Below are 22531 nucleotides of genomic sequence, written 5' to 3'. Positions count from 1 at the left end.
TCCCTGCTGAACGCTCAACTTCTGTCTATATAAACCTTGTGCGATGTGTTTATCATGGCTTCACTTTCAGCCTTGTGCTGGGAGTGAGCCCGATTGCAATTGTTGTTTGTCTAATAAATATACTTATATGCAGCTCCGGAGTCCTGAGGTAACTAGGGTGAATTTTCACCTATCACCACCTAACACAAAGAGGGATTTTTATTACCAAAAAGTGGAAGGTGGGAATATCAATGCCATGATGTGTTCAGGTGCTTTTGCCCACTAATGTTTTCACAATGTGACTGCTGACCTTGCTGGCTTTATGGAGCACTGGGGTAAACACTGTTGGTTATCAAATGTGATGTATTTTGCTGCACCGGTGTGTGGAGGAGGAATCAGTGTCATCCCTGGTGCCTAAACTCACCACTTATTTCAGAATCAGGCAACCAAATGAAAAAATATAGGCTAGTTTTAGTAAATAAAACTATATGGGATCATTCCGACTTCAAGGTTATTCCCTTCAGAGTTGTCTATAGTTTAGTTTAGGCTTACTTTCTATTTTGTGTTTTTCTTGCACTGTGTGGACTCTATGACTGATGATGAGTTTGTCATTTCACATTGATCAGATGTCATCAGTCATTCTGAACAGACTAAACATCCTGAACAGGAAAGACATTCAGACAAATGTTCAAGCTCAGGCAGTTTGTCAAAAATAAAACCAAAACGGATTTAGCTGTCTGACTGCCTATTGCCCCATCTCTTTGTGGTAAAATGGTGAATTCTTTTGCACATTTATATTGTCTGTAGAAACCAGTCCTGCACTTTTTAAAACTATGTGCCTATGTTATGAACTTATAGTTAGATCTGGTGTGTCTTTGAGATTTAGAAGATGTTATATTAAGCCCACTAATCAAACGTTTTGCGCTGGTAAACAGTTTCAACCTAAATCAATACTAGACACAGATGGCTGATAGAATTGCACGATTTTGTCGTCGTTTATCTCTGCAGGTACACATTTTTTTTGCGAGCAAGTACATCAAGCACATACAGAATAGAGAGTTGAGCATAAACATGAACAGAGTGAAAAGAAGGGTTACAGACAGTGGATTAGGCTACACAAAGTTGAAAACTGAACATAGGCTAAAGTGTAGTTATGGCTAAAGGGTTTGAGGAATGTTTCAAAATAGACAAATACAGTTTTAAATGAAAACAAAAAACAGGTTTTTAACATACATTTATGAGGCCCAGAATTTGGCTAAAAAAAAGTAAATTATGTCCCTGTTAATAGGAATAAGAACCACAAAGTAAACGCTTTTTAATGTTAATTCTTTTTTTTTACCAAATTTAAAAAATCAATCAAAAAAACTTTAGATTAGAAACAGTCCCCCCAAAAAATTGCTTCAGTAAAACGGTGACAAAAAGCACAGAGAAGAAATACGGATTTAATGTCGATGGTATATAGTTACTTGGGTGACAGTTATGCACAGTTTTGAAGGTGACTACAATTACTTTAATAGTAATCATGAAATCCTTTGTAAACTCTGCAGGTATACATCGCCTAATGACCTCGAGCCAGACTACGAGACAGACACCCCGCTCCATTTCCGAGGCATGCCCAATTCGGGTTTAGTGACGTATCCTTTTGCCTTGAGCTGTGACGTTGTGACTGTCTGTAGTTGTGTTTCTGACTGCGTCTTGTTGACTGTCGGTCAGGCTGAGAGAAGAGTCGCACGGAGCCAGCTCTGGAAACGTGAGCATTTTTCGAGGCAAGTCGTGTACTGTTCGTGTTTAATGATGCCGGTTACTATTCGCTTACGTTTAGTACTTGGGGCAGTACATTTTCACGTCTCTGTTGCCTTTACAATTGTTTTTTGTGTCATCAGAACATGGATAACACTAGCTATCAAGCTACGCTTGAGAGGGTTTTACGCTAGCGTTGGCTAGCTAGCTAACAAGGTTCACTCACTCAGAACTAGAGTGAATACCTAGCGCGCTAGTTAGCGAGTCCTCAATAGCCTGGCAAGAGAGGAATTATCCAGCAGCTTCAGCTGCTTGTTTTAGACTGTCATAGCCTCCTAAAATGGCTTTGCGAACAACTGTTCAATGGTTAAGGGGTAAACGAGATAACGTTGGCGAATGGTGTCTGTGTTAAACATGGTCACTCAAGTTCATTTAGGAAAATGTAGGTTGTTCATTGCAGGGGCTGTGTGATGTCGCCGAGAGTCCCGTGGTAACACCACTGCCGTTGGCTAGCTAGCAGGGGAGCTTTGCTAAATGGTTGTTAGCGTTATGTTAGTGTTAGATGATATTCTACCGTCACATAAATTAAATATACACCAGCACAGGACATGTTGGTCGTGAAAATATTCTGTCGAAAACACTTACTTGGTTGCCAGTAATGCTGCAACAAGATTAGTGTGAAATGACCGTTAACCGGAAATTTCTAATTGGATACACAGGTCGTGTGCTTGGTGTAATTTCGAAGGCTTATGTAGGCTAGTCGAACAAGTGACACATTCTGCATTTCAGCAATCAAATGGCTTGGTGGGTCAGTTTTTTTCCCTGTTACACCTCGTCTGTTGTGAGAGCGGTCCCCTGCGCTATGACCAGTTTCGCTTGTTTCGGGTTGGTGAATGTCACTATCACGGCTGTTTGCATACCATCGCTAGGGGCGAGACTGTGGCAGGGGTAGCCTGTGTGTGCGAGCGGGGAGGAAAGGAGATGGAGGAGAGCTCTGCGCTGTGTCCTTGCTAGCTTATGTGAGGGAGGGGGTGACTGAACTCAATGGACTTCGTTTTGCTAAGGTCCGATTCGGGTTAGTTTTTAAAATGTACGATTGTTGTATTGTTTAGACTTAATTACATGATAAAACCTGACGAATTATAACTGGTGTGAATGAAATTTAAACACAGTGGTCTAAACCAGAAAAGGCAGAAGCCGCGGGTGGTAGCGACAGTAGTCTGCGATAAAAATCTGTTCAAGTCGTGGACGTAATGTTGCGGTTTTATAGTAATCATTACCTTTATGTCTTAAGTGCCTTATCGTGCCCAGTATTTGTCTTTTATAGCAGCTGAAATCCACGGGTGTGTTGGAAAAAAAGACGGTTGTTGCCAATCGGTGTGCTCTCCAGTTGACACCGTCGAGCGAGCTACCGCAGATTTCACCAGAAAATGTGTCGGACAATCCCTTGCTTGTTACCCTGGTTTCATTCCGAATTGGGTTGCTCGTTGAAGTATCGTTGTTTTCCAACCTGAAAGGCTATTGCGGCCAATACGTGGTAATACGATCTGTAATCTTGTCGCTGGCTCTGTGTTATTTGGACATCGCGATAAATAACCCATGTTTGTGTTGTTAAATCGTCATTTCTATGGTGTGACGAATAGGTTGCTTCAAAGAAATTATACACAGTAGTCGCTGTATATCCCCATTGGTCCTTTTGTGTGACAGTTTTATCTCGCTGTGCTTTTCGGTAAGCTTAATGGATGCGCTGAATGAGTGTTCGTCTATCAACTCTTTTCACTCGGGTGATGGGGTCAGCGGGCAGTCACCATACCCGGACAGTGCGCTCACCCACTGACAAACCACAGCGGTGCGACCTGCCCGCTCGCTCCGACCGCGATTTGGGCATACCGCTAATTGTATTATCACTCTAAGTGTGAACAAATTCAGTCTGGCTTTAACTTCAAGGGTGAAAAATGGGAGCTGCTGGTGGTGGAAGACGTCTTTGACCAAAACCTGCGGTTGATTAGAGGCGAAATGCTAATTCCTCTCTAGTTTAGGCCTATTTGAGGGGGTAAATAATTCAGTGTTTGTGAAATGGCTATTATGTGGGGGAATGGCCATTTGGCTCATTGTTTCCTTCACAGCAGTAACCATGAGTGTGTCAAGTAATGCCCCCCCCCCCCACACACACTTTTCTTTTCACCAGAGCCCCATTTTTCTCCCTGATATTTGTTTGAGTTATTTGGAAGACTGCCAAGACTGAGAATCATTGGCATTAGTTCAAATGAAGTAATGTATCCCTGCTGTTCCTTTTTTTATTCACATATGTCTTGTCCCCTTTTCCTTTTCAGGACATAGAGAAAACCTACTGAATTCTTTCATCACCATGTATATATCTGGATGCAAGAGGATTTGTATTTTTTGACAGAGAGAGTCCAAGACACCAAGTACAAAACATTTCCATTGTGAAAAGAACACCTCAAGTCCAACCAACTGAATGAACCTGTGTTTGACCATGGCCAGTACTCAGACGAGTTTGAACACCCCCTTTAAAGACCTGACCTCCCTAAAGGGGAACACGAAGCGGCTGTACAGGGAGCGGCAGGACTACGCGCCCATCAAGAAGCGTGTGATGGCTGAGATGAACCTGAAGCGGCGCAGCCAGGAGAGCCTGCCCTGTGGGCCCAAGGTGAAGAACGAGCATGTGGACATGGAGCTCCTGGGGGCCGAGCTGGATGCAGAGGGCATGGATATCCACGGTGGTGGCGGTGTGGCCAAGGCTCTGGATCTAAGCCCCGGCCTCAAGCACACGCTGGCCCAGTTTACCCTTAGCAGCCAGAGTTCACTAGGGGGCCCTGCCGCCTTCTCCGCCAAGACGGGCCAGGAAGCATCCAGCACAGCTCACCTGAACCCCATGCCCTCCCCGCCGATCCTGGGTGGCGGGCCACTCCTGGTGCCCTGCGACAGCTCCACTGAGCTCACCCACTCGCTGCTGGAGGGCGAGTCCATCTCCTGTTTCGCGGTGGGCGGGGAGAAGCGGTTGTGCTTGCCTCAGGTGCTAAACTCTGTGCTGCGTGACTTCTCGCTGCAGCAGATCAACGCCGTGTGCGACGAGCTCTATGTGTACTGCTCGCGCTGCGATGCCGAGCAGCTGCACATCCTCAAGGTGCTGGGCATCCTACCCTTCAACGTGCCCTCCTGCGGCCTCATCACCCTCACCGATGCTCAGCGCCTCTGTAACGCCTTGCTGCGTCCCGGTACTGCCCTGCCCCCCGAGCTCGGTGCCAAGCTGTCTGCCCAAGGTCTGCTGAGGGAGAGCGGGGACGCCTTCCAGGTGGAGCACCAGTGCCTGGGCAAGTGCCAGGGCCTGTTTGTGCCGCAGTTCTACGTGGCGCCCAACGCGCCATGCGTCCAGTGCGTGGAGTGCCAGCTGCTCTTCTCGCCGCAGAACTTCGTCATGCACTCGCACAAGTCATCGGACAAGCGCACGTGCCACTGGGGCTTCGACTCAGCCAAGTGGCCCTGCTACCTGCTGCTCGCCCGCAAGTACCTGGGCTCTGCTGACGAGCCGCGTCTCAAGCAGCTGCTGGAGCAGATGAAGGAGAAGTTCCACTACCAACCCAAACTCCTTCTAGACAAAGTAAGTGGGCCTCTCTCTCTTTTTCACTCTTTTTTTTATTTAAATCACATCCTGTTATGTCTTTCCTGCTCTCCTCGCCTCTACAGGGGAGGGGGGGGGCAGAGTTGGGGCTTTGTCTGCTTCCTTTGTTTTGGTTGAAGTTCTTTTTTGTTATGTTTTTTTCTACTACCTCCTTTCTGTTTTGTGTGGTTGGTTGGCTTCCTAGTGGCACCTTGCCCTGCAGTGGGTGTTGTAGGGAGCAGAAGAAGTGGTGGCTGAGGGTCATGTTTCCGGTCTGGTGTGGCTGGCAGCGTCTCTGTTGCAATCTGCTGTGGCCGGAGATGGCTGCCGCTGATAGCCAGGGGCCTGCTGTGGCCTCTCTGTCTCGGTTGTTTTCTTAAACCTGGACTGACCCAAATCGGTGTGTGTGTGTGTGTGTGTGTGTGTGTGTGTGTGTGTGTGTGTGTGTGTGTGTGTGTGTGTGTGTGTGTGTGTGTGTGTGTGTGTGTGTGTGTGTGTGTGTGTGTGTGTGTGTGTGTGTGTGTGTGGGGCAGGTGACATTTGCTCTCTTGTGACCAGCCGTGCTGTGGGGAGGCCAGCTGGCCAGAGCCAAAGGGAAAAGTACATCATTTGTCCCCCCGGTCAGCCATGGGTCACGCGAAACAACAGCCCACCTCAACAAAAGACCAGGGGGAGGGTGTGGTAATTAGCACTCTGTTTTTTGGCTGATTGTGGACCAGGACCTCCAATTGGAGTGTTTGTATTACTCAGTTGTGGTTTCAGAGTCTACCTCTCAGCGTTAGCTTTTTATGTCGTTATTCACCACCGCCCATCCCCCAGCTCCTCCCCACGCATTGCAGCAAGGTAGAGTTTACGGGCAGCAATGGCTAGGGAAATGCCCACATTGCATCACAAACGGCATCCCTTGGCAGCTCTATGATTATTAAAGGTTAGAACGCAGTGGATTATTCCATAGTTTGTCTATTCTTGTGTGTGTGTTTTTTTTTTTTCTTCTTTTTTTCTTTCTTTCTTTTTTTTTGCCAATGGGAAAAAAGGACACAAAGTCACCCACAGTGCAAAAGCCTATTGAAGCTGCGGGCTACAGTAGAAAATAGTCTGGATTGTTTCAGTGCCATTGACTGGCCATGTCTCATGACCTTTTGACCAGGCCAGGGCTTTTCAGCCTTGTGTTGGCTATGGCTCATGACTGGCCCACAGCTCTGAGAGGGGGACAATAGAGAGGCAACCCATACACACACACACACACACACACACACACACACACACACTGTATCCCCACCCCCAACACCCAGCTGCCTTCACTCGTCCTGCCTTCTTTTCTGTCTGTTCAACTGAACGTGGAGCTGCTGGAGTTAACAGAGCAAGCCTGTGACTACAGTCACACACACATTCTAACACTCAAACATCCCCAGACACAGACACACAGTGGGGCATTTATAGCTGGTGCAGGTGTGTTAGAGAGCACACTCACACACAGACTACTGTTCTGTTTGTCTGAGCGAGTGCAAGGGAGAAGCCCCAGTCACTCCCTGTGTGCTTGTGCAAGTGTGCCGGAAATACCGTCTGGTGTCTCGTCTAGCGCCTAAACTGCATAACTCACCCTCCTCGCCCCCCCCCCCCCCCCTATTTGTCTACCACATGCACTGTAACAGTCTGAGAGGAGTCTGACACAGACCTTGAGCCAATCAGTCATAAAGGCATGTCTGCAGTACAGGCTGACCTCATCCTGAACACACACACACACACACACACACACACACACACACACACACACACAGAGCTCTCCTGGGGTGGTGGGTGTTAGGCGCTTCAAGCTGAAGTGTGAGTCAGTGGTACCTTTATTCTGCATAATAAGCCATGAGCGCCTGTAGTTGTGACGTGTGTGTTTGTGTCTGTCTCGCTGTGTGTGTGTGTGTGTGTGTGTGTGTGTGTGTGTGTGTGTGTGTTTATGGCTCCCCAGAAACCTCCTGTGGGTCACTATCTGAAGGACTCTCTCTCTCTCTGTTGATCTAAATGTGTCATGTATCTCGTGCACTCTCTGTATCACTCCTGTCTGGGGATTTCACAACTTTGTTTTTCTAGGGTGTGTTTTTGTCTTCTGTGATGTAAAAAAAGAAAAGTGAGTCTCGGATTGAGTAAATTGTTATTGGGTTGTGAAAGTGTTTCTTTACAGACAGGTACACTCTGTACTACTACAGAGTGTCTACTTCCCTGTGTCTGACTAACGCGCTTTCCCCATCTCTCTCTCTCTCTCTCTCTCGCTGTCTCTCTCTCTCTCTCTCTCTCTCTCTCTCGCTGTCTCTCTCTCTCTCTCTCTCTCTCTCGCTGTCTCGCTGTGAGGGTCTTGTTTGCCCATGCTGTTAAACATGTGTAAGAACTCAAAATGGTTGACAGCTCGGCTCTCAGGGCTGTATTCTTGGAAGGACAGCCAGGCCCCCCCCCCCCCCCCCCCCTCCACACACACACAAGCACTCTCAGTGTTGAGGAAACAGGTGTGTAAGCGTCGCCATGTTTCCCCTATGTAACTGGTTCAGAGGGAAAACAGACAGGAAGGACTAAGGGTGTGAAAGGTCGGTGCCTAGTACTGGCAGCAGACACTGGATGTAGCTCACTCATAATTTTCTATGAGAAATTGTGTGTGTGTGTGTGTGGGAAGTGGTTTAGACAGACGTGATGCCCGCCTGTTGCATCACCCCAAACATTCTCCGTCGTGGTACGGCGGGGGCAGAAGGGTGGTGGTGGTGGTGGGTGGTTGGGGGTGTCGTTTTGTGAAGCGAGACTGACTGACTCAGACTTTCCAAAGCTGAGTGGATGTTAGTGAAGCACGTATGCTCTCTGACTGGTGCCTTCTGCTGTGTGTTGTTTTAACCCCCTGTGCTCTCACTGTGCCACCCCCTCGATGTGTGCCGAGTGTAGCGGCTAGCTGCTGACCAGCGGGTCCGTTTCCTATCCCCCTGGCCGGGAAGCTCTGGGTGTTGAGTTTCCTCTCCGTCTGTAGACATCACAAGGAACCTATCCGAACCATAATAGCACCACGCATATTCGTGCGGCCAACGTCTGCTCTCTGTTCCTGGAAGGAGATGATGAAGACAATGACAGAGAACAGAATGAAAAGCTGTCTGTTATGAGATGTAAGGATAGGATAGTGGTGTTACTCGTGTGTGTGTGTGTGTGTGTGTGTGTGTGTGTGTGTGTGTGTGTGTGTGTGTGTGTGTGTGTGTGTGTGTGTGTGTGTGTGTGTGTGTGTGTGTGTGTGTGTGTGTGTGTGTGTGTGGTGGAACGGCGTCTGCTATGGAGGCCTGCTGTGCAGATAGGGCTGGATGCCAGAGAACTCTGCACTCCCTGCGCTGGACGACTGTCTCTGGGTTCCGGTTCATCTGTGCCTCTGTATGCCAGTCCGTGTGTTTGGCTGTGTGCCTGTCTGTGTCCTTATCTTCTTCTTTGCCTGTCTGTGTGTCTCTATCAGCCTGCATGTCTGCCCTTCCCTCTCTAGCCCTGTTTGTCAGTTTGCATCTATGTCTCTCCGTGTATCTGTCAGTGTGTTTACATGATGGTATAATTCGAATCTTTGCTTAGTCGGACTATGCTTTCTTTCGAGGGTAGGTGCTATTATCCCAATATACATGGCAGTGAATAAATCGAATCATTGGCCGAAAGCATGTAATATCCGATACGATAGGTGGCGCTGTTTTTATTACAACTAGTGGTGATACAGCCCTTTCCGCTTGACCTCTTCACCACTACCAATAACAACAACAGTTGATTGAGCATGAATCGCGTCTGTTCATCGGTCCAGAAATGCGTGTTGCCTCTTGGGTTGTTTGTTTGTTTGTTTGTTTGTTTGTTTGTTTCTGCCAGGCCGATGTGTTTATAAGTTACATTATTCAAAGGTGAAAGATAAAAGGCGAGAGAAACGCACGCACATTCACACACGCGCGCAAATAATGGGTTACAGCCTAAACGCATTGCCCTTCTGCCAGTTGCATCAAATTGTTTTAGTACTTCTTCGCTGTCGATTTCCAAATCTGTGTGAATATTCATGAGAGCAAGTCCAGTCAGTCTTTTCGTAGATAGATACAAGACCTTCAGGACGCAATGAATATTTGGGTAGAAATTTGCCGAAACTTTCCAGGGCTTGATAAAGTTCACTGCGTAACTCATTTAGCTGTTTCCAGCTCTGTATCTGCATCGTCAACGCTGGGCATTAGTTGTCTGTACTCCGATTTTATAGTTTCCCCATTTTAATAAATATGCGTTCATGATATTTTTTTTTTCTTCTCGCGTAGCAGAAGGTACGCACAGTGCGTACGGCTGCATGCGCCACTGGAACTCTGTGCAATTAATACAATACATAATAGGCTAATTGATACAATATCTCCTCGTTTGAGTGTGGTTGTTTGAGTGCAATGGGAGTGTATGATCGATGTTGTCTAAAGGTATTTAGGTAAAGGTATTTACGGGAAAATATCTCGATCCACCTGTCACGTCTCTGTCTTTAGAGGGCAGCGCCAAATAACTGAACACAACTAAACTCACGCGTGCCTCGCGGCCACAATACCAAATTTCATCATATTTGATAGAATGAAGGACATATTAGTTGTGAATAGTATCACCGAGTTTGATAGGTATTGGTCAGGTAATAGCCGAGTGACAGCTGATTTGCGTTCTGATTTGACAGTACTTATTCGTGGTTTTTTTCAGCGCCAGATAACTGAACACAACTAAAGCCACGCGTGCACAATACCAAATTTCATCATATTTGATAGAATGAAGGACATATTAGTTGTGAATAGTATCACCGAGTTTGATAGGTATTGGTCAGGTAATAGCCGAGTGACAGCTGATTTGCTTTCTGATTTGACAGTACTTATTCGTGGGTTTTTTCAGCGGCAGATAACTGAACACAACTAAACTCACGCGTGCCTCGCGGGCACAATACCAAATTTCATCATATTTGATAAAATGAAGGACAAATTAGTTGTGAATAGTATCACCAAGTTTGACAGGTATTGGTCAGGGGAGACGGCCCAGTGTTCCGAAAGCCCGATATTCCGAAATCTCAATATTCCGAAAAATAGTCCCCCTGGCAAAATTTAGAAATATTTTAAGTGGCACAAAACACTCAAAGCATTTCGTTTGCACAGCAGAGCGGAGACGCTCACCGGGCCATCACGCATATAACTTTTCCTAGGCAATATTTGTTAACTTAGCCTACTCTGGTTTTGAATATGGGGTAGGCTACCACTCATGCGAAGGAAATCACGGTGCCGCAATAGTCGAACTATCAACTGGATCGGATCGAGTTATCCAGGGGTGTTAGTCCGACTATGTGCGGTCCGACTACGATCCGACTAAGGTGCTTACATGAAACGGATAATGCGATTTCAGTCCGACTAAGGCAGTTATTCGAATCCATGTAACCACGGTCACTATGTCTGTCCATTTGGTTTGACTGTGTCCAGCTTTCTATTTGGCTGTTAGCCTGTCTGTGTGTCTATCTCTCTCTCTGTCTGTGTGTGTGTGTGTGTGTGTGTGTGTGTGTGTGTGTGTGTGTGTGTGTGTGTGTGTGTGTGTGTGTGTGTGTGTGTCTGAGACAGCAGCTGTGGTGAGGTGCAGACTGCTGCGTGTCTGTGCTCCCATTCTCTATTTAGAGAGCAGTGACTTCATATACCACAGGCTAGCTCTCCCCTGTCCTCCTTTCGTTTCCTCTATCTCTTTTTTTCTGCTTTCCTATCCACTGTTTCTGTCTGTCTCTCTCACCCTCGCCCTGTAGTTTCTGTATTTCCACTGCTCTTTTTTCTGTTTTGTTTTCTGTCTCTCTCTCTCTCTCTGTCTTCCTCTGTTGTTCTCTCTCTCTCTCTCTCTCTCCCTCCCTATCCTCTTTCTCTCCATCCCGCTCTCTCTCTCGTCCCCAACTGCTGTTTTATCTTTGATCGGTCCCCAGAAGAATGCACTGAGGCTGGAATCTGGAGTCAGTTGACAGTGACCCAGTCTGTCCGAGGAACCTTATCGGATTCTGATTATAAAACTCACAGGAACAGGGAGAGAGAGAGAGAGAAGGGAAGGGAGGGGAGGGGAGGGGGGTTGGGTTGGGGGTGTGGCAAAGACAGCCAGAAAAACAAGAGGCATACTTGGTCAGTGCTCATCATAGCCGTCTAGACGGAATGCCCATGTGTCTCTGTCTGTCTCTCCTTCTGTCCCTCTCTCTCTCTTTCTCCATCCCTTCCCCTCTCTCTCTCTCTCTTTCTTTCTTTCTTTCTTTCTTTCTTTCTTTCTTTCTTTCTCTCTCTCTCTCCACTCTGACCTTCCTCCCTATTTAACAAGTCCCACTGACACAGTGGAACGCGTCAGCCAGACTTTCTGCGCAACCTCAAAATGGAGGACAGCAGGCAACATGGAGGAAAACCACAGCATCCTGCCTGTCTGCTGGCTCATATTCAGCCATTGGCAGATGATGTGTTATGACTCCTCCATTTCGAAACCAGAGTTGGTCCACTACTTGGTCAGGCGATGTCTTTTAGCGGCTCCAGTGTTCTTTCTGTATCGACGTTTTCATTCCCCCCCCCCCCCCCCCCCCCCCCCCCCCCCCCCCCCCAAAACTAAACCATTTGAAGGTCAGACTCTAAGAAGAGCATGATAGCTGTCTGAAGGACTGAATGAGCCACTGGTTACGTAAGGAAGAGAGACTTGTTAGTATCTGAGAGTGTGAGCGAGCGAGAGAAAGAGAATGACTGAGTGTGTATTGATCGGTCTGGTACTCTGATGGATGTGGGAGACTGTGTGACACTCATGGCGTGAGAGGAGAGAGGCAATGCGCATCTTGGAAGAGGGGGGGGGGGGATGGGTGGCTTGGATGGATTAGGGAAGATCTGTCTGCATCTATATCCGGCACCTCAGCCTCTGTGCTCACAGGCAGGGTAAGAGAAGAGAAGAGAGCAGAGTGTGGTCTGTGGAGTGGGCACTTATCTGCTCATGCGACAGCAGGTCAGCTCAGGACTGCTGGCCGCTCGTTGCGTCACAGCCGCCAGTCGGCAAGCCAACACACACAGAAGCTCGTTATGCATGGCCTCAGGCCCCCCTGTTTCCGGGCGAAGGCTTGACTTTGCGGAACCTCCGCTCAAATGAGGTGCTCTGGTCCGGAACAATCCTCTGGACCAGCCAATCAGGCAAAAACCTCCTCATCCTCTAATGCCTTCCGATTCCAAGAATCCCACCCCCACCTACCTCTCCCTCCCCCAACACGGCTCTATGTATTTCCTCCAAACAGACAGCCATTACTCATCCCATAGCCACGAAAAAATGCCTACTGTGAGGTCCTTAGTGACTCCAGTGTCAGTCCTGCATGCTGCTGCAGTCCTGCATTACGTGCTGCACGGGCTCCTGTGAGCCTTGGGAAGCCGATGGCCAGCTGTGTGTGGTCCCTTGTGGCCTACTGGCGAGCGGCCGCTGCCTGCCTTTTATAGGCCCCGGCTCTCCCGGGGTCTGGCTACGGTCGCAGAGTGGGCCGGAGGTGCACTAAGGAGTGTGTTGTTACCAGGTAACACCACACCGGTGATCAGGTGTGTGAGTACCTGCCTGTGTATATGTGTGTGTGTGTACACATACACGACTTGTCTACTTGCGTGCGCGCGCATGCGCATTTGCCTACAGTGTGTGTGGATGGGTTAGGAGGGGGATTGGTTTTGACAAGAAGAGACCCTATCTGACTGTCTCAGTGGATTTCAACACTCACAGAGACACAGGACTCCTTTCACTCTCATTGCCTGGCTGTCAAGCTGCTTTCCCCCAAGCTTTGCTTAACCCTCAGTGAGGTTTCCGTTCCTGCTGGCCTCTCACTGGGAACTTCTTGCTGTGCTGCTTCCTGCCTTCTAGCCTGCAGTCTAGACGGGATCTGGTGTTTGTGGCGACACATCGCTACAGCGACCGCTGGTAACAGCAGCAGTGCTGCAAATAAGATAAAGGGGAGAGAGAGAGAGGCAACGCTAAAGTGGCGGCACGCTCATTAGCAGGAAAGTGGTGTAATGAGGAACAACGTGCTGTAATTAAACAATAGCCGACGAGCAGATTAACCGGCCACCAGATCCCAGGGGTGGGCAGGCTGATAGCGTAAAGCATTGAATGTGTTTACATTTTAAAAGCCGTGGCTGCTCTCTGCCCCGCAAGGGCACTATGATTAATGCCGATACGCACACAAGAAACGGAGGGCAGTCCGTCTCCTGGGTAGATGAGTCGTTACCAATAAGTGTCAGCGTTGTAATATTAACTCAGGTACGGCAGATAAGTGATAAAAGAGCTCGACTGTCTCTCTACCGTTCCCATTCTCTCTATCGCTATCTCTGTCTATGGATGTGTTCAGCCATTAGAGTTGTGCCACAAATACAAATGATTTCCATATGGAGTTCTTGTGGCTGGCGAGGGATTGAAGCACTAATGCTGCTGGTCAAGTGAGCGTCTTGGCTGAGAAGAAAGATTGCTGTGTGATCTTACCCCAACCCACCCTGTCCACACAGTCCGGCCTCCAGGGATCTGGGTTTACATACATACAGACTCCCGGCACTGAAGGGCCTTATGGTTTTTCCATTTTAGAGACACTCCCGGGCTCCTCATCAGTCAAGCAGAGAGAGACAGTGTGTGTGTGTGTGTGTGTGTGTGTGTGTGTGAATCACTCCACGGCCTCACAGGTGGCTCTTGTCCTGCCTGTCTACGGCCTGTCTACGGCCTCTGCTCTGGGGCACTGCTCTGCTGTTGGCCCAGGAGCCCAGAGCCCCAGACTCAGACTGTAGGCTCGCCGAACACCCCGCCTCTCCCCTGTGCCTCCCCCTGTCTCTGTTTACCCTCCGCTAAGCCTCTCCGCTCGCTCTGCTTCTAATCACATTGCTGAGTAGCTCGGGAGCAACCCCCCCTCTCCCCCTCCTCCTCCTCCTCATGCTCCTCTGTGCTGGTAAAGGTGGGGGTGGAAGGGGTATGATGGGGGTGGAGGGTGGGTGGTTGGGATAGGGGCCCCTCCTCCTCCTCCCTTGAGTGGTTCTTGTGTGTGTGTGTGTGTGTGTTTCTTTTTTTCCTGCTCATGACCCTAGCCTGACTGGAATATGAATATGGTGAAAACTGAGTTTTCGCCTGAAGACTTTTGAAAACAGTTTCCAAAATGCCGACTTTTAAAAACACAACGCTTACGTTGAAAAAAACAGCCCCAGCCTTATCCAAGCACGGTTCATTCTCCAAGAAGAGAATTCTCCAGTCTTAGCTCCGCCTTCCAAAGCCTCCAGCACGTCCTCAGTGGCAATGAATAGATATGTTCTACTTTAAAATAAAATTATCTATTTTTGATTGTTAGACATATGGTTATCAGGCAATTTGTTCTATTTCTATGCAGAGGATGTAATCTGTCTGAAACATCAGCAGCCAAAACCTTTTCTGGGTTTGTTTTTATTTAAAGTGATGGTAAATGCTACCAACCTTAAGCAGGGTAATTTCACCTCACTGGGGAAATTCTGTTTGCCCAAACCACGTTTTGCTGATCCTTAAAATAAATTATTTATAGGATTTATCTCGTCTCATAGTGCCATTGCTTTGATAAAAAACTTTAGTTGTAGGCTATAACTTGCAGCAAGTTAAGCAAGAAATGTGATGTTAAAATGTAACTAGTAACAGTGTTTTCACCCGTTCGCAAACATTGTGTGAATGCAAAACCTTTTGAAAATGCAAGGGAAGAACGTTGTTTTCAAAACACTCCGTTGTCTTGTGGAAGGGGGTCTGAGTCTTGCATGAAACTGGGAGGGAGGTTGGGAAATGCTGCCACAGGAGGCCCCTCTCTGTGTGTGTGTGTGTGTGTGTGTGTGTGTGTGTGTGTGTGTGTGTGTGTGTGTGTGTGTGTGTGTGTGTGTGTGTGTGTGTGTGTGTGTGTGTGTGTGTGTGTGTGTGTGTGTGTGTGTGTGTGTGTGTGTGTGTGTGTGTCAGCAGCAGTGCATTCATATGCAGACTCATTCTTGCTCCTGTCAGACAGGCCAGCCCCACACCCCAGTCAGTCAGGGGTCAGCATGTTTTATGCAAATTGACGGCATTTCTTTACCGTTAATGTATGGATGTGGATCTAACCTACATTCATCCACACTTCTCACTGATCTGGTTTACAAACTATGATTATGTAGTGCAAGGTTAAAAATCACTCGGTTCCCATGGAGACTGCATACCTGTGAAATGTGTCCTCTACCTTTTTTTGGAGAATTTACACCATTTAATGAATACCAAATGAATAACTGTAAATGTATCGATCTGTTGGGGGAGATTACAGCGCTCTCCTGTCCGTTTGAGAGGAGCTCCACCAGGAGCTTGGTTCTGAGCATTGAGGGCTGAGCTTGAGAGAGACTGAATTAGGGATGCACAATATTGAATTTTAGCCGATATCCGATATGCCGATATTTACAAGCTCATTTTGGCCGATTGCCGATACCGATATATATACACCTCTGCTTTTTAATTATTGAAAAGTATCTCCTGTACTAGAATGAATCTGTTATTATGATAGGGTATTGCTGTAGATACGGGACATTAAAAACTTGATTTGTATCATTTTAGAAATAGACATTCACTCATGAAAACTATTGAAATGATAGTAGCCTACCTCCTTGAACTTGAACAACTACACTCTGGAAATGCAACTTGGCTAACTTGGCAAGCTAACGTTGGTTAACTGACTTACAGTTTAATAACATCCCTTCTAGGATTTCTAGACTAATCTATGTAACGTTATTGCCAAGTTAGCTATATAAATTCCATATGCAAAAGTAAGCCATGTACAGATAGCGTGGGCTCGTGACATAACGTTTCACATCCTATCAAATGAGATTATCAACTTCGCTGGTGTCACGTAGCATGCAAGCTAACTAGCTAGTGTTGTCTCTAGCTAACTAGCAACTTATTAACTTCTATTAGCGCGCAAAGCGTTGCACGCGGGTGGTCTGCATCTATGCATGCAACCTACGTTACGGCCAAGCTGTCGTCTCCTCTTCCATCTCCTGAAAAGTTTCCTGACAAATAGCATTTCAACATCCTCTGATACTGTGAAGTAGCCTACTGCCACACAGCCGACGTGTTGAATTACGTTGTTGGCGCTCATATTAACCAAAACATTTGCTTCGCGTGCGCATAATTTGAACGTCAACTTATCGGCCAGGTACATCGGCAGAAATGTTCATATCTGCAAATGCCGACAATTAAGTTTTGAAGCTTTTATCTGCCGATACCGATGTCGTGCCGATATTATCGTGCATCCCTAGACTGAATTTATCTTAGGTCCGCGGTCTACTCTGGTGCTTTATCCCTGGAGCTGGTGGAGTGGACTCACCACACGCCTGCCCGCCTGGCATACAGGCACTGAGTTCGATTCCTCCTTAGCGCGGCCTGACAAATAGTTATTGCTCTCTCTGTGTAGCCAGCGTCTGCAGTGCATCGTGTGTAACATGGTTGTTTTCTCTGAGGTTGATGTTTGTCAAACGACCCCACCTCTTCTGGGTTTGTTGCTCACACATACTTTGTCTGTTTGTGTGTGTGTGTGGGTGATTGTGTATGTGAGCTCTTCTGTGTAAGTAGGTCTCTCAGATCTCAGAACCCTCCTGTGTGCTGTCAGCACAGCTGTCCTCCGCCACTTCCGCTTTCAATTTACACTTCTCTCTCTCTCTCTCTCTCTCTCTCTCCGTATTAGCATTCAGCCCCCCCCCCCCCCCCCCCCCCCCCACTAATAAGGAATAAAGGCAGGGGTGCTGAGCGCAGGGCAGGGGTTCAGGGTTGTGTGTGTCTTTGAGAAGCTGTATAGACAGGTTCCTGTTACGGGAGATGAGCACGACAGTCAGCCAGGCAGCCCAACCTTCAGTCTCGCTCCCTCTTGCTCTCTCAATCCCCCCCCCCCTCTCCCTCACTCCCTCTCTCCCTCACTCCCTCTCTTCCTCACTCCCTCTCTTCCTCACCCCCTTCCATGCATAACTAAGCTGTGGCCCCCTGACAGGCAAGTTCATGCAAAATGCATGAGTCTTGTGTCCTCCTTCCTCTTCTCTCTTTTTTTCTTTATTTCTCTCTCTATTTCTTCCCTCCATCCATCCCTCCGTCTGTCTGTGTGTGTGTGTGTGTGTGTGTGTGTGTGTGTGTGTGTGTGTGTGTGTGTGTGTGTGTGTGTGTGATGTCTGTGACCATCACGCAGTCTGTCATGCGGGTTGGGTGGACGTACTCGGCACAGCTTGCTGTGAGAGTCTTCTCTGCAGCGGGGGTGAATGCAGCTGCTGATGCAGCCAGTGGTCTCACGGCGCCCAGCATCCCTCAGCACACACCTCTGACACCTGCTTCTCTCTTTCACCCCCCTTGTTTTATCCCCCTTTCTCTCCTCCGTTTCTCATCTCCCGTCGTCGCCCTCGCCTCTGTTCTCATCGGGAGGGGAGGGGAGCAGAGCGCACCAGTTGGCTCGTCTTTTCTCGGCTGCCGATTTAAATTCGTTAGCACAGCGGCGGTGACGGCATTGGGAAGGAATGATGGAAGTGAGTCAGAGGGCATGTTGACGGACGTGTCGCCCAGACAGATGGAGCCCAATGCAGTCACTGTGTGTGCCAGCCAGGGAGGGAGGGAGAGAGTGAGTGAGAGAGGGAGAGAGGGAGAGGTCCCTCTGGCCCCATGGTGGCCCACTTAACAGCACAGCATCCAGTAAGGCATACACACACCCCCACACACCCACAAACTACTCATACTCAGTCACTCACATACTCAGACAATCACTCACAAGCCACTTGAACACTCACTCTGTGACATTGACACACACACACTCTGACACAGACAGACATGCAGACTGGCCAACACAACAGGGAGATGTATCTATCACTAAGCCTCACACTCTCCCCCCACACAAATGTACACACACACACACACTCTTGCGCACAGCTGGCATGTCCGCTGCAGATGTGTGTGAGTGTGTCTCCAGTGCTGCTCTGACTATCACAGGGGGGATGGTGTATATCCTGGGGAGACAGGAAGGTCATGATCCTCTGCTTTGCCTGTGTGTGTGTGTGTGTCTGTCTGTCTGTCTTTGTGTGTGCTTGTGCGTGTGCGTGTGCATGTCTGTGGTTCTGTGTGTGCGTGTGGTTGTCTGTGTGTGCGTGTGTGTGTGGTTGTGTGTCTGTCTGTCTTTGTGTGCGTGTGCGTGTGTGTGTGTGTGTGTGTGTACTGTGGTCTTACAGTAAAGTGCCTGCATGTGTCTGCCCCCTCATGCCTGTGCTGTGAGTGTGATTCAGTGAGGTGAGCGCTGACAGCTGGGTAATTACTGCTTTAGGGAACGCAGCCCAATCAAAGCACAGAAGCAATGCCTCACCTACATTCCTACACTCCCTGCGTGTGTTTGTTTGTGTTTGTGTGTGTGTGTGTGTGTGGGGGGGGGGGGGGGGGGGGGGTTGTGTTACAGCATGTTTTCATTTAATAAAGTAATTCTGAGTGTGCTTTCTGTATTTTGTTTGTTGTCTTGCTAAATGTGATTACATTTATGTTGTCTTTAAATATTTTTATAGCATATTGAGGTTTTTCCGGTAGTGTATTTTTGTGTAATTTTTTTAAAAAGTAAATGTGTTTCCTGTGAGTGTGTGTGTGTATAGACATGCCTAAATGGGCTGGGTGAGGCGCTTCAGGTCAGCAGCACACAGCTATCCATTCATGAGGGTATTTTAGAGCTGCCCATGTTCAGCACCGCTAACAGACTGCACTCTGTTGGCCTGTCCAAAACCTGACACTAAAGGCAGCGGGGTGGGGGCAATTTTTTTTTTCCCAGACTACATTAGTCTCTCTCTTTTTCTCTCTCTCTCTCTCTCTCTCTCTCCCCAATTGCTGTTTTATCTACGATCGGTCCCCAGTAGTGTGGACTGAGGCTGGAATCTGAAATGGCTGCACTGAAACAGTTGACAGTAACCGAGGCTGCCTGAGGAACCTTATCTGATTCTGATTAGACACTTACAGAAAAAAAAGGGGGGGGGGGGGGGGTCGGGGGGCAGACAGAAAAACAAGAAGCAGACAAGCTGTCTGGCTCAGAGCAGGCTCAGACAGAACAGTCTGTATACGGGTGGGTGCTGCTGCTGCTGCCGCCACCATAGCCGTCTAGACGGAATAGCCATGTGTCTCTGTCTTCTCCCTCCCTCCCTACCCCCCCCCCCGTCTCTCTCCTCCTCCCTCCCCTTCTCTCTCTCTCGCTCTCTCTCTCTCTCCTCCAGTCCACCCCCACTGGCCAAAGAAATGTGCCTCAGGCTTACAGCCAACTGTGGTCAGGAGTAAACCTGTCTGAGTGTCGCTATGCTCCTCTTCTTGTGTGTGTGTGTGTGTGTGTGTGTGTGTGTGTGTGTGTGTGTGTGTTTGTGTGTGTGTGTGTATTTGCATGTGTGTGTATTTGCAAGCGTGTGTGTGTGTGTGGTATCAGTGCAATTCTTTGCTGCTTGCTATGTTGAGCTGCATTGTGTATTGCTGTGTTGTGCCGTGTGTGGGCTCCAGTTGGGCTTGTTGGGGCATGGTGGTGTTTGTGCTGGCTGGTTTATGTGCCCGTGTGGATTAGTGGTGCCACACAAAGGCCTCTGTTCTGCCCGGCGGACCACCCTCCTGCATGGCACAAGGGGTGACTCCCCTCCATATGCCCAGCTCTGGGAACAAGCCAGGACAAAAAGCTGCCTGCCCGACAGTCTGATACGCCTCAGCAGGCCTTAAGTGCAACAGGATGTGGGAGAGAAACAGAACACACTCCTTCCTCCTCCGTGTCTGTCTGTCTTTTTTTTCTTTTTCTCTTCTTTCCCTTCGTTGCGCTCGGCCTCCCTCCCTCCTTCCCTTCCCTATGAACATTCTTTACCCATTTTCTCTCTTTCTTTCTGTCTCTTCCTTTCCCTCTGGAGTGAGGGATGCCCTCCAACTCCCTCTGCCCCCATAAAGGGGGTTGGTTCCTGTGCAGTGCCCGTCTCGATGCCAGGCTCCTGACAGGAGGGAACAGTGAGCCGCTTTGTGTGCTGCGGCTCTCCCTCTGCCCCACATGAAGGAGCGCTGCCTGCCTGGGACCTCCAGCCTGTTTTTGTTCTTTGCTTTCTTTTTTCTTTCTTTTTTTTCTGTTTTGTTTGACATGGTCACTGCCAGTGGTTGAGCAGATGGACAGATAATCAGAGAAAGAGAGAGAGAGAGAGAGAGGAAGAGAGGGCAAAGGAGTGAGTGAGAGAGAGAGTGAGGGGGCAGAGGGAGAGAAGAAGGGAGAGATTTTCTGTAATTGTGTTCTTTATTCACACTTGGACACACCACACATACAAACACATCAAATATATTGCTCTAGCCTACCCATGCAGTGAAAGGTCACCATGCTGTGTGTCTCTGTGTGTCTCTGTGTGTCTCTGTGTGGCTCTGTGTGGCTCTGTGTGGCTCTGTGTGGCTCTGTGTGTGTCTGTGTTTGCACTTGTATTGAGTACACAATACTATGGCCTAGATCAAATTTGTCATCAAATGAACTGGTTTGTAATTCTTTGTGACGCGCTGGCAGCATGTGAAACACAAGCTTTTTTTGTGTGTGTGTGCGCACACATCCTTGCTGATGTGAGCAGGGTTAACAGGATAGTCACCGCATTTAACCTTGAGCACCCATGTGAACTTACTGGGTGTGACAATGGGAAGTGCATGGGATGGTCAAGCCTTTTCCAGTCAGCACATTTGTAGTAACATACACACACTCACACACACACACTGTTCCCTTTGTCTCTTCTTGCATGTTCTGGTTTCCCAAAATCTAATATTTTCAAAGGATTTAATGTGAAATGTGTCATTTTGGCTTTTTCTGGAGAATTGTCTGTTAATCATCATTAATGAGTGGTTGCTGATCAGGACCACTGTTGTCGTGAGTCAAATCACAGAACCGTGACCGTGCCAGTGTATCATCTTTCAGGGAATTTTTCAGGGCAGTGTCACTGGCTGCCCGAAAGGTGTTTATGTGTGTGTGTATGAACACATGCACCTGTGTGTGTGTGTGTGTGTGTGTGTGTGTGTGTGTGTGTGTGTGTGTGTGTGTGTGTGTGTGTGTGTGTGTGTGTGTGTGTGTGTTTGTTTCGTAGTGAATGGTCCCACTGCAGTGCTGTCTAAGTTAATGTGAACTGGGTGAGTGAATGAGAGAATGTGCCATGGCACTGGGGGCTGATTTGGAGTTGTGTATTGTAGGAATGACCCATGGAGTCGAGAAGTAAGGGAGGGAGGGAGGGAGGGTGTGTGAGGGTGAGTGCTTCTGTGTGTACATGTCTATATGTATTTGTGTGTGTGTGTGTGTCTTTGTTTAGTGTCTGTGTGTGAATTTATCCCTGTGTCTGTCTGTCTGTGTGTGTGTTTCTGTGTGCATATTTTTATGTGTGTGAGAGAGCGACGCCCAACCACAGCAGACTGCTGATGGATTAAGAACAGCGGGGGGAGAGTTCAGCTGAATGAGCCGCAGGAATGCTAATCCACATTGTCAGAAAGGCTCGCCTCTCTAGGGCAGTGGGTAGACCCCACGCTTTGTGTGTGTGTGTGTGTGTCTGAACATGCGTGTGTTTCATACAGAGTAGTCTAAAAAGAAAACATATTCATAGTAAGAATGTCAATGTGCAAGGAGACTTGAATTACACACGTACACACACTCATACTTAACCTCTGTGTTTATTTGGCATTAACACACAAATTCACTCTATTAATACAGTGCGCTGTAAACAAACCCAGCAGGCCATGTTGTGCAGAAGGGTGTGTGTGTGTGTGTGTGTGTGTGTGTGTGTGTGTGTGAGAGAGAGAGAGAGAGGGTGGGTAGGTTTGCCTGTTTCCCAGCAGAGATTAATGCATGTAAGACCAGGAGGGGGCCATGAGAAGAGTTCAATTAAAACAAGATTACAAGGTGCTACATCTCCGAGACAGAGGAAGAATGAAAGGAAGAGAAATAAACAAAAAAGAGAGGGAGAGAGAGACAAAAAAGAAAGAGAGACTGACTGACGTGCGGGCTTGCGGGCGGGCAGACAGACAGACAAGCGGATTGACGGAGTGAACTACTAAAGCAGACAGAGACCTCTATGACGCACACATTACCAGACGCACTAATTACTTTTCTCCACTCATTATGGAGCAGTGTTTGAGATCCAGAATTCCTCTGATTAATTAGTGGCCCTGTGTTCGGTTGCAGTGCCTCTGATG

At 48.1% G+C, this 22531-nt stretch overlaps 1 protein-coding gene across 2 annotated transcripts in view; it reads left to right on the top strand.

The window, feature by feature from the left end:
• Positions 1-1661: 1661 nt before the first annotated feature.
• Positions 1662-22531, top strand: part of skila (SKI-like proto-oncogene a) — a 34560-nt gene continuing 13690 nt past the window's right edge. For both annotated transcript variants that reach the window (XM_031559274.2, XM_012815303.3), the window contains exons 1-2: positions 1662-1729; positions 4053-5341. In XM_031559274.2, coding sequence (XP_031415134.1) covers positions 4199-5341 — 1143 coding nt within the window. In that variant the 5' untranslated portion in view covers positions 1662-1729; positions 4053-4198. The remainder of the gene's footprint in view (positions 1730-4052; positions 5342-22531) is intronic.

Source organism: Clupea harengus, chromosome 22 (assembly GCF_900700415.2).
Source record: "Clupea harengus chromosome 22, Ch_v2.0.2, whole genome shotgun sequence".
Classification (NCBI taxonomy): Eukaryota; Metazoa; Chordata; class Actinopteri; order Clupeiformes; family Clupeidae; genus Clupea; species Clupea harengus.
Note: the sequence above shows the minus strand (reverse complement) of the source record. Positions and strands in the feature narration are given on the sequence as shown.